This window comes from Somniosus microcephalus, chromosome 4, assembly GCF_052327205.1.
Source record: "Somniosus microcephalus isolate GS21.2 chromosome 4, FLI_Smic_1.0, whole genome shotgun sequence".
NCBI lineage: Eukaryota > Metazoa > Chordata > Chondrichthyes > Squaliformes > Somniosidae > Somniosus > Somniosus microcephalus.
The window spans coordinates 10,876,996-10,895,051 of record NC_140990.1 but is presented as its reverse complement, the minus strand read 5'-3'; the positions used below and the strand labels follow the sequence as shown (position 1 = coordinate 10,895,051).

The window sequence follows — 18,056 nt, the reverse complement described above, 5'->3', positions numbered from 1 at the left end:
TCTGAAGATCTGAAGCAACACCAGCGAGTTCACTCCGATCATAGACCATTTACATGTTCTGACTGTGGGATGAGCTTTAAAAGCTCCAGGAATCTGAATGGACACCAGCGAGTTCACACTAGGGAGAGACCGTTCACCTGCTCTGTGTGTGGGAAGGGATTCACTTGGTCCTCGAAACTGCTGAGACACCAGCGAGTTCACACTGTTCTGTAGTGCAGGGCCCTCAAGACAGCTGGGGTGACATGAACGTGGAATGGATGAATGTTTTATAAATTCTTGTACTGCTGTTTAATCTTTAAGATTGTTGTGCTGATGATTCGCTTTGTTTCACTCTTCATAGAAACATAGAAGATAGGAGCAGGAGCAGGCCATTCGGCCCCTCGAGACTGCTCCGCCACTCAATGAGATCATGGCTGATCATCCCTGTCCCTGCTTTCTCCCCATATCCCTTGATCCCTTTAGCCTTAAGAAATATATCTAACTCCTTCTTGAATATATTTAATGAATTGGCCTCTACTGTCTTCTGTGGTAGAGAATTCCACAGGTTCACCACTCTCTGGGTAAAGAAATTCCTCCTCATTTCAGTCCTAAATGGCTTACCCCTTATCCTTAGATGGTGTTCCATGGAATGTACATCAAAGAAACAGGCCATTCGGCCCAACTGGTCCATGCCGGTGTTTATGCCCCACACCCACTCTATTTCAATTAACCAGGTCAACATCTCCTCCCACTCATTTCTCCCTTGTGTGGCTTCCCCATAAATCCATCTGTGCTGTTCACCTCAACTACTCCCTGTGGTAGCGAGTTCCCCATTCTCACCATTCTCTGGGTAAAAAATTTTCTTCTGAATTCCCTCCTGGATTTATTAGTGACTTTTATATTTATAGCCACATAAATATGATGAGATTCTGTTAAGCTGACCAGTATGTTGTTGTACTTTGTCTTTTTCTGATGAATGAAACATTACTGAGCCCCTGTACCCGTGTTATGGGATGAAGTGCCAGACAAGTAAAGACACAATGTCTGGGTGTGAATCTAATAATAACCTCACGGACCATATAGGTGTGATAACCAGACGGGCTTGTGGTTATAGTCTGGTCACAGATGGACTAAATTCCCTGAATTGGCAGGAGTTCAGGAGGCGGTCAACAGACGGGTCCAAACAATCCCAATTCCTGAGTGGTAACCAAGCTTGTGTATAAGAACAGGCCACTTAAGCCGTTATCAGATGGAACAGACTCGAGAAGATTGCGCGTGAATCCACTATACTTCTATTCTCCAGATTGAGGGAATTATCGCCCGATCTATGTTATGCAGCATCTTAATAAAGCCTGGAGAGACAATTTGTGTTTTTGTGAGCTTGATTATCTGGTATCTGAAACCCTGGGACTCCCGATCATTGGAGTCAACCTCAGTGTGTGGAAAGGGATTCCCTGGTGTATCCCACCCGCTGACACACCAGAGTGTCCACAGTGTGACTGCGGTGGGTCGATTCCACTGTTTCCGATGCCTTTAATCACATCCATGACTGAACCATGTTAATTCAGACAACTGGGGCTTGTTAATGTTAAGAGCCCCCAATAACTGGGCTGGGTTTAAAGATTATTCCCTGTTCTCTCAGTACTAGTGAGCAGAGAGAAGCTGATGTTATAGAATCATAGAGCACAGTGGGATGCCTTTCGGCCCATCGTGCTGGTGCCAGCTCTCTGAAAGAGCGATGCAATTAGTCCCACTGCCCTGCTCTTTCCCCACAGCCCTGCACATTTCTGCTTTTAGTATATATCCAATTCCCTTTTGAAAGTTACTTTTGAATCTGTTTCCAACTCCCATTCAGGCAGTGCATTCCAGATCATCACAATTCGCTGTGTAAAAAAAAGTCCTCATTTCCTCTCTAGATTCTTTTGCCAATGATCTGAAATCTGTGTCCTCTCGTTACCGACCCTCCTGCCAGTGACAACAGCTTCTCCTTGTTTGCTCAATCAAAACCCCTCATAATTTTGAGCACCTCGATCACAGCTCCACTTAACCATCTCTGCTCCAAGTTATATTGCCATTGTTTTGTGAATTGTTGCTGTGAAAGAAAAGACAGCCGTCCGTGGCTAAGTAAAGTAATAAAGGATAGTATCCGTCTGAAAACAAGGGCATATAAAGTAGCCAAATCTAGTGGGAGGATGGAAGATTGGGAAGCATTTAAAAGCCAGTAAACAATAACTAAAAGATTAATTAAGAAAGGGAAGATAGATTATGAAAGTAAACTAGCAAAAAATATAAAAACAGATAGCAAGAGTTTCTACAGTTATATAAAAAGGAAAAGGGTGGCTAAAGTGAATGTTGGTCCCTTAGAGGACGAGACCGGGAAATTAGAGGTGGGGAACATTGAGATGACAGAAACGCTGAACAAATATTCTGTATCAGTCTTTACAGTAGAGGACACTAAAAATATCCCAACACTGGACAAACAGGGGGCATATAGGGGGGGGAGGAGCTAAACACGATTAAAATCACTAAGGAGATGGTACTCGGTAAGATAATGGGACTAAAGGCGGATAAATCCCCTGGACCTGATGGCTTACATCCTAGGGTCATGAGAGAATCAGCGGTAGGGATTGTGGAGGCATTGGTGGTAATTTTCCAAAACTCCCTGGATTCAGGAAAGGTCCCAGCATATTGGAAAACTGCTAATGTAACGCCCTTATTTAAAAAGGGAGGCAGACAAAAGGCTGGAAACTATAGACCAGTTAGCCTAACATCTGTGGTTGGTAAAATGTTGGAGTCCATTATTAAGGAAGCAGTAACAGGACATTTGGATAAGCATAATTTAATCAGACAGAGTCAGCATGGTTTTGCGAAAGGGAAGTCATGTTTGACAAATTTGCTCAAATTCTTTGAGGACGTAACAAATAGGGTGGATAAAGGGGAACCAGTGGATGTGGTATATCACAGAATCACAGAAACCTCACAGTACAGATAGAGGCCATTTCGGCCCATCGAGCCTGCACTGACACATATCCCACCCGATCCCCGTAACCCCTACACCAACACATATCCCACCCTATCCCCGTAACCCCACGTATTTAATCCCCCTAACACTAAGGGTCAATTTTTATCACAGCCAATCAACCTAACCCCGCACATCTTTGGACTGTGGGAGGAAACCGGAGCACCCGGAGAAAACCCATGCAAACACGGGGAGAATGTGCAAACTCCATACAGACAGTCACCCGAGGCCGGATTCGAACCCGGGTCCCTGGTGCTGTGAGGCAACAGTGCTAACCACTATGCCACCATGCTGGACTTCCAAAAGGCATTAGACAAGGTGCCACACAAAAGATTACTGCATAAGATAAAAAATCACGGGATTGGCGGCAATATACTGGCATGGGTGGAAGATTGGCTATCTAACAGAAAACAGAGAGTTGGGATAAATGGTTCATTCTCGGGTTGGCAATCAGTAACTTGTGGTGTTCCGCAGGGGTCGGTGCTGGGACCCCAACTCTTTACAATCTATATTAACGATTTGGAGGAAGGGACCGAGTGCAATGTATCCAAGTTTGCCGACGATACAAAGATAGGAGGGAAAGCAGTGAGTGAGGAGGACATAAAAAACCTGCAAGATCGAGGTGCTGGATGTCCGTGCCTGGGGAATGGGACATTCTATCCTCATGAGCACCGAGTGTCAGCATCCAGCAATCTCTGGTCAGGGACTGTCTTTTTAAACTGCCTCACCTCAGCTTTTTGACTCCCTGATTTCATTATTAAACATTTCAGAGTTTTTGCAGAGTGACCAAGGCTAAACAGATAAATGTGAGGTATTACATTTTCGTAGGAAGAATGGGGAGGTCACTTATCACTTGGAGGGTGCGAGTCTAGGTGGGGTAGAGGAACAAAGGGATCTTGGAGTACAAATACACAAATTACTAAAAGTTGCGACACCGGTTAGCAAGTCCATATAAAAAGCAAACCAAGCACTAGGGTTTATATCTAGAGGGATAGAATTGAAAAGTAGTGAAGTTATGCTAAACCTGTATCGAACCTTGGTTAGACCACACTTAGAGTACTGCGTACAGTTCTGGTCACCATATTATAAAAAGGATATAGAGGCACTGGAGAGGGTGCAGAGAAGAATTACAAGGATGATACTAGAAATGCAAGGGTATACATATCAGAAAAGAATGAACAGGCTGGGTCTCTTTTCCCTTGAAAAAAAAAGGCTGAGGGGTGACCTAATAGAAGTCTATAAAATTCTGAAAGATTTTGATAGAGTGGACACAGAGAGAATGTTTCCACTTGTGGGGAAGAGCATAACTAGGGGCCATCAATATAAGATAGTCACCAAGAAATCCAATAGGGAATTCAGAAGAAACTTCTTTACCCAAAGAGTGGTGAGAATGTGGAACTCGCTGCCACAGGGAGTGGTTGAAGCAAATAGTATAGATGTATAGATAACCAGGCGGTTAAGAAGGCAAATGGTATGTTGGCCTTCGTAGCGAGAGGGTTTGAGTAAAGGAACAAGGATGTCTTGCTGCAGTTGTACAGGGCTTTGGTGAGACCACAGTTTGAGTATTGTGTGCAGTTTTGGTCGTCTTATCTGAGGAAGGATGTTTTGCCATGGAAGGAGTTCAGCGAAGATTCACCAGGCTGATACCTGAGATGGCAGGAATGACGTATGAGGAGAGATTGGGTCGATTGGGCTTGTACTCGCTGGAGTTTAGAAGAATGAGAGGGGGTCTCATTGAAACTTATAAAATTCTAACAGGACTAGACAGACTAGATGCTAGAAGGATGTTCCCGATGGCGGGGGAGTCCAGAACCAGGGGTTACAGTCTCAGGATAAGGGGTAAGCCATTTAGGGCAGAGATGAGGAGGAATTTCTTCACCCAGAGAGTGGAGAACCTGTGGAATTCTCTACCAAAGAAGGCAGTGGAGGCCAATTCATTAAATGCATTCAAGAAGGAGCTGGATATATTCCTTAAGGCTAAAGGGATCAAGGGATATGGAGAGAAGGCAGGAACAGGGTACTGAATTTGGATGATCAGCCATGATCTCATTGAATGGCAGAGCAGGCTCGAGGGGCCGAATGGCCTACTCCTGCTCCTATCTTCTATGTTTCTATTCCATCTGCTCCTGAGGCCTTATTGTTCTTCAGTTCTCGGATGGCCATTTCAACCTCATGCCGGTCTGGGGTTGTGCTGAGATGGTGGCGGGTAGCATGCTGCGGGATGGAGTTGAGGACACTCACATCGAAGACAGCGTCTCGGTTAAGGAGATCTCTGAAGTGCTTGTTCTAGTGGGCACTGACTGCTTCTCTGTCCTTGATGAGTAGCTCTCCATTCTTGGCCCGCAGTGGGGTAGGACCTTGCGCCGTAGATGGTCTTGACTGCACTAAAGAATCCACGCACGTCGTGGTTGTCAGCTAACTGCTGGAACTCTCACCCTTTCTCCACCATCTGTTCTTTAGGTCACGAGTTTTTTGTTGGACCTCGGCCTTCAGGCATCTGTAGAGCTGCTTTCTTGCTCTCGAGTTGTGTTGCTGTTTCCAGATCAGGAATGCCTTGCGCTTGCGGCTTATTAGCTCCTGGATCTCCTGGTCATTCTCGTCGAACCAGTCTTGGTTTCCTGTTGGAGAGACCGAGCAGTAGCTGGAATACTGCGTGCAGTTCAGGTCACCACATTACAGGAAGGATGTGATTGCACTAGAGGGGGTGCAGAGGAGATTTACGAGGATGTTGCCTGGGCTGGGGAATTTTAACTATGAGGAAAGATTGGATAGGCTGGGGTTGTTTTCTTTGGAACAGAGGAGGCTGAGGGGAGACCTAATTGAGGTGTATAAAATTGTGGGGCCTAGATCGAGTGGATAGGAAGGACCTATTTCCCTTAGCAGGGAGGTCAATAACCAGGGGGCACAGATTTAAAGTAATTGGTCGGAAGTTTAGAGGGGATTTGAGGAGAAAAGTTTTTCACCCAGTGGTTGGTGGGGGTCTGGAACTCACTGCCTGAAAGGGTGGTAGAGGCAGAGACCCTCATCACATTTAAAAAGTACTTGGATATGCACTTGAAGTGCCGTAACCTACAAGGCTACGGACCAAGTGCTGGAAAGTGGGATTAGGGTGGATAGCTCTTTGTTGGCCAGCACGGACAAGATGGGCCGAGCGGCCTCCTTCTGTGCTGTAAATTTCTATGATTCTATGATTCATTGATCATCCCATTCCCAAGCTACCTCTGTGTTAACACCTCAGACGAGCCGTCCCATGTAGGGTGACTCCCTCAACCTGTTCTCCCGGTTACAGAAGCAGTTGGTCTCTCTCAGGAATGCCCAAGCCTCTGTTGTCTGGGCACCAACTCACTCGTGACCTCACAAGTTGCAACAAGTCTGCTGCCTGAGCAGTTTGCAGTGTTATTAGGTCTGTAGGTCTCTTAGCAACCACCTCCCTTATCTAGGCAAAGGGCTCATCTCCTGACTTTGGGTGTTATCATTCCAAACTTCAGCATTCTCTGTCTTTTAGCTTCAATCTGTCTGTGTCCACCCAGTGACAACACTGAGCTCCTCCCTCCAGCCACTGACACTCGACCTCTTGCTGAGAAAGATTTGCATTTATATAGCGCCTTTCGCAAACTGAGGTCATCCCAGAGTGCTTTACAGCCAATGAAGTACTTCTGAAGTGTAGTCACTGTTGTAATGTAGGAAACGCGGCAGCCAATTGGCGCACAGCAAATGCCCACAAACAGCAATGTGACAATGACCAGATAATCTATTTCAGTGATGTTGATTGAGGGATAAATATTGGCCCCAGGACACCGGGGAGAACTCCCCTGCTCTTCTTCAATGTAATGCCATGGGATCTTTTACATCCACCTGAAAGAGCAGACGGGGGCCTCGGTTTAACATCTCATCCGAAAGACGGCACCTCTGACAGCGCAGCACTCTCTCAATACTAGAGTGTCAGCCTAGATTTTTATGCTCAAGTCTCTGGACTGGGACTTGAACCCACGACCTTCTGACTCAGAGGTGAGAGTGCTGCCCACTGAGCTAAAGTGCCTGGAGCTAAGCCAGCTGGGATATTTGACATAGGATGACATCGGATATACGGCACAGAAACAGGCCATTCGGCCCAACCAGTCCATGCCGGTGTTTATGCTCCACTCGAGCCTCCTCCCGTCTTTCCTCATCTAAATCTATCAGCATAACCCTCGATTCCCTTCTCCCTCATATGCTTGTCTAGCCTCCCCTTAAATGCATCTGTACTATTCGCTTCAACCACTCTCTGTGGCAGCAAGTTCCACATTCTCACCACTCTCTGGGTAAAGAAGTTTCTTCTGAATTCCCTATTGGATTTCTTGGTGACTATCTTATATTGAGGCCTCTAGTTATGCTCTTCCCCACAAGTGGAAACATTCTCTCTGTATCCACTCTATCAACATTTTTCATAATTTTAAAGACCTCTATTAGGTCACCCCTCAGCATTCTTTTTTCAAGAGAAAAGAGACCCAGCCTGTTCATCCTTTCCTGATATGTATACCCTTGCATTTCTGGTATCATCCTTGTAAATCTTCTCTGCACAATCTCCAGTGCCTCTATATCCTTTTTATAATATGGTGACCAGAACTGTACGCAGTACTCTAAGTGTGGTCCAACCAAGGTTCGATACAGGTTTAGCATAACTTCAGTACTTTTCAATTCTATACCGCTAGAAATAAACCCTAGTGCTTGGTTTGCTTTTTTTATGGCCTTGCTAACCTGTGTCGCAACTTTTAATAATTTGTGTATTTGTACTCCGAGATCCCTTTGTTCCTCTACCCCACCTAGACTCGCACCCTCCAAGTGATAAGTGACTGCCCCATTCTTCCTACCAAAATGTAATACCTCACAATTATCTGTTGAGCCTTGGTCACCCTGCAAAAACTCTGAAATGTTTAATAATGAAATCAGGGAGTCAAAAAGCTGAGGTGAGGCAGTTTAAAAAGACAGTCCCTGACCAGAAATTGCGGGATGCTGACACTCGGTGCTCACGAGGATAGAATGTCCCATTCCCCAGGCACGGACATCCAGCACCTCGATCACAGCAACAATTCACAAAACAACGGCAATATAACTTGGAGCAGAGACGGTTAAGTGGAGCTGTGATCGAGGTGCTTAAAATTATGAGGGGATTTGATCGAACAAACAAGGAGAAGCTGTTGTCACTGGCAGGAGGGTCGGTAACGAGAGGACACAGATTTCAGATCATTGGCAAAAGAATCTAGAGAGGAAATGAGGAGACTTTTTTTTACACAGTGAATTGTGATGATCTGGAATGCACTGCCTGAATGGGAGGTGGAGGCAGATTCAATCGTAACTTTCAAAAGGGAATTTGATATATACTAAAAGCAGAAATTTGCAGGGCTGTGGGGAAAGAGCAGGGCAGTGGGACTAATTGCATCACTCTTTCAGAGAGCCGGCACCAGCACGATGGGCCAAAAGGCATCCTACTGTGCTCTATGATTCTATAACATCAGCTTCTCTCTGCTCACGAATACTGAGAGAACAGGGAATAATCTTTAAATCCAGCCCAGTTATTGGGAGCTCTTAACATTAACAAGCCCCAGTTGCCTGAATTAACATGGTTCAGTCCTGGATGTGATTAAAGGCATCAGAAACAGTGGAATCGACCCACCGCAGTCACAATGTGGACACTCTGGTGTGTCAGCGGGTGGGATACACCAGGGAATCCCTTTCCACACACTGAGGTTGACTCTAATGATTGGGAGTCCCAGGGTTTCGGATACCAGATAATCAAGCTCACAAGAACACAAATTGTCTCTCCAGGCTTTATTAAGAGCGCTGCATAACACAGATCGGGTGATAATTCCCTCAATCTGGAGAATAGATGTACAGTGGATTCATGCGCGATCTTCTCGAGTCTGTTCCAACTGACAATGGCTTAAGTGGCCTGTTCTTATACACAAGCTTGGTTACTGCTCAGGAAATGGGATTGTTTGGACCCGTCTGTTGACCGCCTCCTGAACTCCTGCTAATTCAGGGAATTTAGTCCATCTGTGACCAGACTATAACCACAAGCCCGTCTGGTTATCACACCTATATGGTCCGTGAGGTTATTATTAGATTCACACCCAGACGTTGTGCCTTCACTTGTCTGGCACTTCATCCCATAACACGGGTACAGGGGCTCAGTAATGTTTCATTCATCAGGAAAAGACAAAGTACAACAACATACTGGTCAGCTTAAAAGAATCTCATCATATTTATGGGGCTATAAATATAAAAGTCACTAACAAATCCAGGAGGGAATTCAGGAGAAACTTCTTTACCCAGAGAATGGTGTGAATGGGGAACTCGCTACCTCAGGGAGTAGTTGAGGTGAACAGCATAGATGGATTAATGAGGATGCCACACAAGGGAGAAAGGAATGGGAGGAGATGTTGATCGGGTTAATTGAAGTAGGGTGGGTGTGGGGCATAAACACTGGCATGGACCAGTTGGGCCGAATGGCCTGTTTCTGTGCTGTACATTCTATGTAACACCATGAACAGTCAAAAGAAGGGAATCATCAGCACAACAGTCTTAAAGATTAAACAGCAGTCCAAGAATTTATAAAACATTCATCCATTCCATGTTCACGTCACCCCAGCTGTCGGCAGGGCCCTGCGCTATGGAACAATGTGAACTCGCTGGTGTCTCTGTAGGTGGGATGACCGAGTGAATCCCTTCTCACACACGGAGCAGGTGAACGCGCTCTCCCCAGTGTGAACTTGCTGGTGTCCGTTCAGATTCCTGGAGCTTTTAAAGGTCATCCCACAGACAGAACATGCAAATGGTCTCTCATCGGTGTGAACTTGCTGGTGTTCCTTCAGCTCCCCAGAGGTTTTAAAGCTCTTCCCACAGACAGAACATTTAAATGGTCTCTCATCGGTGTGAACTCGCTGGTGTTGCTTCAGATCCCCAGAGGTTTTAAAGCTCTTCCCACAGACAGAACATGTAAATGGTCTCTCATCGGAGTGAACTCGCTGGTGTTTCTTCAGATCCCCAGAGGTTTTAAAGCTCTTCCCACAGATAGAACATTTAAATGGTCTCTCATCGGTGTGAACTCGCTGGTGTTGCTTCAGATCCCCAGAGGTTTTAACGCTCTTCCCACAGACAGAACAATTAAATGGTCTCTCATCGGTGTGAATTCGCTGGTGTCGCTTTAGATCCTCAAAGATTTTAAAGCTCATCCCGCAAACAGAACATGTAAACGGTCTCTCATCGGTGTGATATCGCTGGTGTTGCTTCAGTTCCCCAGAGGTTTTAAAGCTCTTCCCACAGTCAGTACATTTAAATGGTCGCTCATCAGTGTGATATTGCTGGTGTCTCAAGAGGTTGGATGACTGATTGAATCCCTCCCCACACATGGAGCAGGTGAATGGCCTCTCCCCAGTGTGAACTCGCTGGTGTCTCAGCAGATGGGATGACCGAGTGAATCCCTTCCCACACACGGAGCAGGTGAATGGCCTCTTTCCTGCTCTCTCCAGCTGGTGTCCCTTCAGCTCCTGGGACATTTGAAAGCTTTTCCCATAGTTGGAATATTTCACCGGCCTCTCCCCAGTGTGAACGCGCTGGTGTGCCAGCAGATTCGAGGACCGAGCGAATCTCTTCCCACACACGGAGCAGGTGAACAGAATCTCTCCTGCTCTCTCCAGCTGGTGTCTCTTCAGGTCCTGGGACCTTTTAAATCTCTTCCCACAGTCAGAACATTTAATCGGTCTCTCATCACTATGAATAAGCTGGTGTCTCAGGAGGGTGGAAGAATGAGTGAATTGCTTCAAAAACACGGAGCAGGTCAATGGTCTCTCATCGGTATGGACAAGCTGGTGTCTCTTCAGCACGGATGGTGCAATTAATCCCTGCCCACACACGGAGTGGGGTAAAGGTCCCTCCCTCGTGTGAACTTGCTGGTGTATCATCGGAGCGGATGGCTGAGTGAATCCCTTCCCACACAAAGGGCCAGGGTTTCTCCCCGCTTCAGGTATTTGTGGATTTTGAAGCTCTTTCAGAAGATTTAGAAGGTCTTTCATAAGTGTGAACTCGCTGGGGTGCCAGCAGATTGGAGGAGCGACTGAATCAGGTCCTGATGAATCGCGTAACTCTGTCAGAATTTGACGTGATGTTTGGTTTGAGCTTCCTGTCTGTAAATGCTCCACTTCTAAAACCCTGTAAAAGGAGTGTAGAAAGAGAAAGGGGGGAGCATGAATTTTTTTGGGCTTATTTTGCCTCAAAGAACAAACAGGGTAGAGCCGGTCCCACTGGTGTCCAGCCGTGCCCACAATAACCAGCAGGCCAGAAACAGCCCAATCCACCTCACTGACTTGGCCCTGAAGTCAAATCAAGTTTCAAAGTCAAAAATGATATCCTTTGTAACTGTGACAAAAGTAAACTATCTCTCTTCGTCCTTCTTGACTTGTCTGCAGCCTTTGACACGGTTAACCACTCCATCCTTCTCCCAACACCTCTCCACCGTCGTCCAGCTGGGCGGGACTGCACTCGCCTGGTTCCATTCTTATCTATCTAATCGTAGCCACAGAATCACCTGCAACGGCTTCTCTTCCCGCTCCCGCATCGTTACCTCTGGTGTCCCCCAAGGATCTATCCTTGGGCCCCTCCTATTTCTCATCTAAATGCTGCCCCTTGGTGACATCTGAAAACACAGCGGCAGTTTCCACATGTACGCTGTCGACACCCAGCTCTCCCTCACCACCACTTCTCTTGACCCCTCCACGATCTCTAATCCGGTTCTGGGTGAGCAGAAATTTTCTCCAATTAAATATTGGGAAGACTGAAGAAATTGTTTTCGGTCCCTGCCACATACTCCGTTCCCTAGCCACTGACTCCATCCCTCTCTCTAACATCTCTCTGAGGCTGACCCGCACTGTTCAAAACCTTGGTGTCATATTTGACCCTGAAATGAGCTTCCGAACACATATCCGCAGCATAACAAAGACCGCCTATTTCCACCTCAGTAACATGGCCCGTCTCCACCCCTGCCTCAGCTCATCCGCTGCTGAAACCCTCACCCGGGCCTTTGTTACCTCGAGACTCGACTATTCCAACGCACTCCTGGCTGGCCTCCCACATTCCGCCCCACGTAAACTTGAGGTCATCCAAAACTACCCGTGTCGTAACTCAACGCCAAGTCCTGTTTACCCATCACCCTTGTGCTCTCTGACCTACATTGGCTCCCAGTTAAGCAATGATTCGATTTCAAAATTCTCATCCTTGTTTTCAAATCCCTCCACGGCCTCGCCCCTCCCTATCTTAGTTATTCCCTTCAGACTCACAACCACCCGCCCCCGCGATAGAATCACAGAAAAATAATGACACAGAAGGAGGCCATTTGGCCCATCTCGTCTGTGCCGGCCGATTAAGTGCTATCCACACTAATCCCACTTTCCAGCACTTGGTCCGTAGCCTTGTAGGTTACGGCACTTCAAGTGCACAGCCAAGTACTTTTTAAAATGTGATGAGAGTTTCTGCCTCTACCACCCTGTCAGGCAGTGAGTTCCAGACCCCCACCACCCACTGGGTGAAAACATTTCTCCTCAACTCCCCTCTAAAGCTCCGACCAATTACTTTAAATCTACGCCCCCTGGTTGTGGACCCCTCTGCCAAGGGAAATAGGTCCTTCCTATCTAGGCCCCTCAGAATTTTATACACCTCAATCAGGTCTCCCCTCAGCCTCCTCGGTTCCAAAGAAATCAACCTCCTCCCCCCCCCGAGACATCTGCGTTCCTCCAATTCTGCCCTCTTGAGCATCCCTGATTATAATCGCTGCACCATCAGTGGCCGTGGCTTCTGTTGCCTCGGCCCTAAGCTCTGGAATTCCCTCCCTGAACCTCTCCGCCTCTCTTTCATAGAAAACAGGAGCAGGAGTCGGCCATTCGGCCCCTCGAGCCTGCTCCGCTATTCAATGAGATCATGGCTGATCAAAACCCACCTCTGTGACCAAGCTTTTGGCCATCTGCCCTAATATCTCCTTCTGTGGCTCAGGGTCACATTTTTCAATGTCTTACAATACTCCTGTGCAGCATCTTTGGATGCTTTCCTACGTTAAAGGTGCTATAGAAATACAAGTTGTTCTTGTTCTCATTGTTGGTGGGGAGCTCTGAACAGGCCCCGCCCCCTGCCCCTACTCTGCATGAGCCGCTCCCGAGGATGAGCCGCTACCGCACCTGCGCAGGGCCTCGCATTCTGGGGAAGGCCCGGGCAACCGCGAAAGTCCGGATCACCGGCGGAAAGTGAGTTTTATGAGTTTTTTAAAAATAAATAGCGGAGAGAAGCGCGGGCGGGGAAATAAATAAAAAGAAAATACAAACCGGACCGTCCCAGCGCCCTCCCGGCACCGAGCGGAGCGGATTGAGCGGCCGCAGCCCCTTGTCTTCTGCAGGGAGCCGGACTGGGCCACGTGATCAACTCCACGGCGGTGACTGATGGGAGCTCCGCCAATAGGGAGAGAGCGGACGGAGCTTGGAGGACTGAGGTGGCGGCGGGTCCTCCAACCAATTGGGGTGTCCGAGGGGCGGGACTTCCGCCGCCTGCTTCTCCTGCTGCTGAGACAAGTGGAATGCAGCAGAGGGCGCTCTTCTGAGTTTGGGGCTCAGGCCTGTTAGTGGAGCAGTGCAGAGGGAACTTTACTCTGCACTGGGCTTTACTCCCTCAGCACTGCACTGGAGGGGCAGCACAGAGTTTTAGACTCGAGTCTCTGGAGTGGGACTTCAACCCACAACCTTCTGACTCAGAGGAGAGAGTGCTGCCGCCTGAGCCATGGCTGACACTCTGTATCTAACCCGTGCTGTACATGCCCTGGGAGTGTTTGATGGGACAGCGTAGAGGGCGCTTTACTCTGTATCTAACCCATGCTGTACCTGCCCTCACGAGCAAATTTGGCTAGCATAAATAAAATCAGAGAGTTAAATGCGTGGCTCAAAGACTGGTGTGGGAGAAATGGGTTTTGCTTCTTGGGACACTGGCACCAGTACTGGGACAGGAGAGCGCTGTTCCATTGGGACGGACTTCACTTGGCCAGTGCTGGGACTAGAATCCTGGCGAATCGAATAACTAGGGCTGTAGAGAGGGCTTTAAACTAATTAGTGGGGGGCGGTTTCAAGAGAGCGAAAAATAAAAATGTCAGCGGAGAAGGCAATAGAGCAAGGTAGCAGTGGGGATTTAAAAACCAGAGCATGTCAGGAAGGGACAGAATATATAAAGATAAAGGTAAAGTAGTAAAGGGGGTAAAAGCAAGAATAAATTGTCACAAAACATATTTAAAAGTTCTTTATCTGAATGCACGCAGCATTCGTAACAAAATAGACGAGTTGACGGTACAAATAACTACACATGGGTATGATCTGGTGGCCATTGCAGAGACATGGCTGCAGGGTGACCAAGACTGGGAACTAAACATCGAGGGGTATTTGACTATTAGGAAGGACAGACAGGAAGGAAAAGGAGGTGGGGTGGCTGTGTTAATAAAGGATGGAATCACTGCAATAGTGAGAAATGATATTGGGTCAAAGGATCAGGATAGTGAAACGGTTTGGGTGGAAATAAGGAAGAATAAGGGGAAAAAGTCACTAGTGGGCGTAGTCTATAGGCCTCCTAACAGTTGCAACTCTATTGGTCGGAGTATAAATCAGGAAATAGTTGGGGCTTGTAATAAGGGAACAGCTATAATCATGGGAGATTTTAACTTTCATATTGACTGGACAAATCAAATTGGGCAGGGCAGCCTTGAGGAAGAGTTCATAGAGTGTATTAGGGACGGGTTCCTTGAGCAGTATGTTACTGAACCAACCAGGCTCTCTTGAAACCTCCTCGCCACTAATTAGCTTAAAGCCCTCTCGACAGCCCTAGTTATTTGATTCACCAGGATTCTAGTCCCAGCCCTGGCTAAGTGAACTCCGTCCCAACGGAACAGCTCTCTCCTGTCCCAGTACTGGTGCCAGTGTCCCAAGAAGCAAAACTCATTTCTCCCACACCAGTCTTTGAGCCACGCATTTAACTCTCTGATTTTATTTACCCTAGCCAAATTTGCTCATGAGGGCAGGTAGCGCACGGGTTAGATACAGAGTAAAGCTCCCTCTACACTTTCCCAGGCAATCTTAGATTTGGTCCTATGTAATGAGACAGGATAAATAAAAAATGTCCTAGTAAAGGATCCCCTTGGAATGAGTGACCATAACATGGTTGAATTCCAAATTCAGTTGGAGGGTGAGAGAGTTGGATCTCAAACCAGCGTACTAAGCTTAAATAAAGGAGACTATGAAGGTATGAGAGCAGAGTTGACTAAAGTGGACTGGGAAAATAGATTAAGGTGTAAGACGGTACATGAGCAGTGGTGTGCATTCAAGGAGATATTCCACAACTTTCAAGAAAAATATATTCCACTGAGGAAAAAGGGGCGTAACAGAAAAGACAGCCATCCGTGGCTAAGTAAAGTAATAAAGGATGGTATCCGACTGAAAACAAGGGCATATAAAGTAGCCAAATCTAGTGGGAGGATAGAAGATTGGGAAGCATTTAAAAGCCAGCAAAGAATAACTAAAAGATTAATTAAGAAAGGGAAGATAGATTATGAAAGTAAACTAGCAAAAAATATAAAAACAGATAGCAAGAGTTTCTACAGTTATATAAAAAGAAAAAGGGTGGCTAAAGTGAATGTTGGTCCCTTAGAGGATGAGACCGGGAAGTTAGTAGTGGGGAACATGGAGATGGCAAAAACACTGAACAAATATTTTGTATCAGTCTTTACAGTAGAGGACACTAAAAATATCCCAACACTGGACAAACAGGGGGCTATAGGGAGGGAGGAGCTAAACATGATTAAAATCGTTAAGGAGATGGTACTCGGTAAGATAATGAAACTTAAGGCGGATAAATCCCCTGGACCTGATGGCTTACATCCTAGGGTCTTGAGAGAGGTAGCAGTGGGGATTGTGGATGCATTGGTGGTAATTTTCCAAAACTCCCTGGATTCAGGCAAGGTCCCAGCAGATTGGAAAACTGCTAATGTAATGCCCTTATTTAAAAAGGGAGGGAGACAAAAGGTTCGAAACTATTGACCAGTTAACCTAACATCTGTGGTTGGTAAAATGTTGGAGTCCATTATTAAGGAAGCAGTAACAGGACATTTGGATAAGCATAATTTAATTGGACAGAGTCAGCATGGTTTTATAAAGGGGAAGTCATGTTTGACAAATTTGCTCGAATTCTTTGAGGATGTAACAGGGTGGATAAAGGGGAACCAGTGGATGTGGTGTATTTGGACTTCCAAAAGGCATTTGACAAGGTGCCACAGAAAAGATTACTGCACAAGATAAAAAATCATTGGATTGGGGGTAATATACTGGCATGGGTGGAAGATTGGCTATCTAACAGAAAACAGAGAGTTCGGATAAATGGTTCATTCTCGGGTTGGCAATCAGTAACTAGTGGTGTTCCGCAGGGGTCAGTGCTGGGACCCCAACTCTTTACAATCTATATTAACGATTTGGAGGAGGGGACCGAGTGCAACATATCAAAGTTTGCCGACGATACAAAGATGGGAGGGAAAGCAGTGAGTGAGGAGGACATAAAAACCTGCAAAAGGACATAGACAGGCTAAGTGAGTGGGCAGAAATTTGGCAGATGGAATATAATGTTGGAAAGTGTGAGGTTAAGCACCTTGGCAGAAAAAATCAAAGAGCAAGTTATTATCTAAATGGAGAGAAACTGCAAAGTGTTACAGTACAAAGGGATCTGGGGGTCCTGGTGCATGAAACACAGAAGGTTAGTATGCAGGTACAGCAGGTGATCAGGAAGGCCAATGGAATCTTGGCTTTTATTGCAAGGGGGATGGAGTATAAAAGCAGGGAAGTCTTGCTTCAGTTATACAGGGGACTGGTGAGGCCACACCTGGAATATTGTGTGCAGTTTTGGTTTCCATATTTAAGAAAAGATATACTTGCTCTCGAGGCAGTTCAGAGAAGGTTCACTCGGTTGATTCCGGAGATGAGGGGGTTGAGTTATGAGGAAAGGTTGAGTGGGTTGGGCCTCTACTCATTGGAATTCAGAAGAATGAGAGGCGATCTTATCGAAACATATAAGATTGTGAGGTGGCTCGATCGGGTGGATGCGGAGAGAACGTTTCCACTGATGGGTGAGACTAGAACTAGGGGCATAATCTTAGAATAAGGGGCTGCCGTTTCAAAACTGAGATGAGGAGAAACTTCTTCACTCAGAGGGTGGTAAATCTATGGAATTTGCTACCTCAGATAGCTGTGGAAGCTGCGACATTAAATAAATTTAAAATGGAGATAGACAGTTTCCTAACTGATAAGGGAATTAGGGGTTATGGGGAGTGGGCAGGGAAGTGTACGTGAGTCTAGGTTCGGATCAGCCATGATCCTATTGAATGCCGAAGCAGGCCTGAGGGGCCATATGGCCTACTTCTGCTCCTGCTTCTTATGTTCTTTTTCTCTTCACATATCTATAAAAGCTTTTACAGTCAGTTTTTATGTTCCTTGCAAGCTTACTCTCATATTCTATTTTCCCCTTCTTAATTAATCCCTTTGTCCTCCTTTGTTGAATCCTAAACTGCTCCCAATCCTCAGGTTTACTGTTTTTTCTGGCCAATTTATATGTCCTCTCCTTGGATCTTATGCTATCCCTAATTTCCATTGTTCGCCACGGTTGAGTCACCTCTTTTGTTTTATTTTTATGCCAAACTGGGATGAACAAATTCTGTAGTTCATCCATGCGGTCTTTGAATGTTTGCCACTGCCTATCCACCGTCAACCCTTTGAGTGACATTCCCCAATCAATCCTACCCAACTTGCTCCTCAGACCATCGTAGTTTCCTTTATTTAAATTTAGGACCCTAGTCTCTGAGTCAACAACTTGATTCTCCATCTTAATGAAGAATTCGATCATATTATGATCACTCCGACCCAAGGAGCCTCGTACAACAAGATTGCTAATTAATCCTTTCTCTTTACATAATATCCAGTCTAAGATGGCCTGATCTCTGGTTGGTTCCTCGACATATTGG

At 46.3% G+C, this 18,056-nt stretch overlaps 2 protein-coding genes across 2 annotated transcripts in view; both read right to left on the bottom strand.

The window, feature by feature from the left end:
* LOC147118283 (uncharacterized) overlaps window positions 1-18,056 on the bottom strand; it is a 237,436-nt gene that overhangs the window by 162,879 nt on the left and 56,501 nt on the right. The window lies entirely within an intron of this gene.
* Window positions 1-18,056, bottom strand: part of LOC147118284 (uncharacterized) — a 113,753-nt gene that overhangs the window by 39,378 nt on the left and 56,319 nt on the right. Inside the window, exon 3 of the mRNA XM_085983881.1 lies at window positions 9,748-10,120. Coding sequence (XP_085840007.1) covers window positions 9,748-10,120 — 373 coding nt within the window. The remainder of the gene's footprint in view (window positions 1-9,747; window positions 10,121-18,056) is intronic.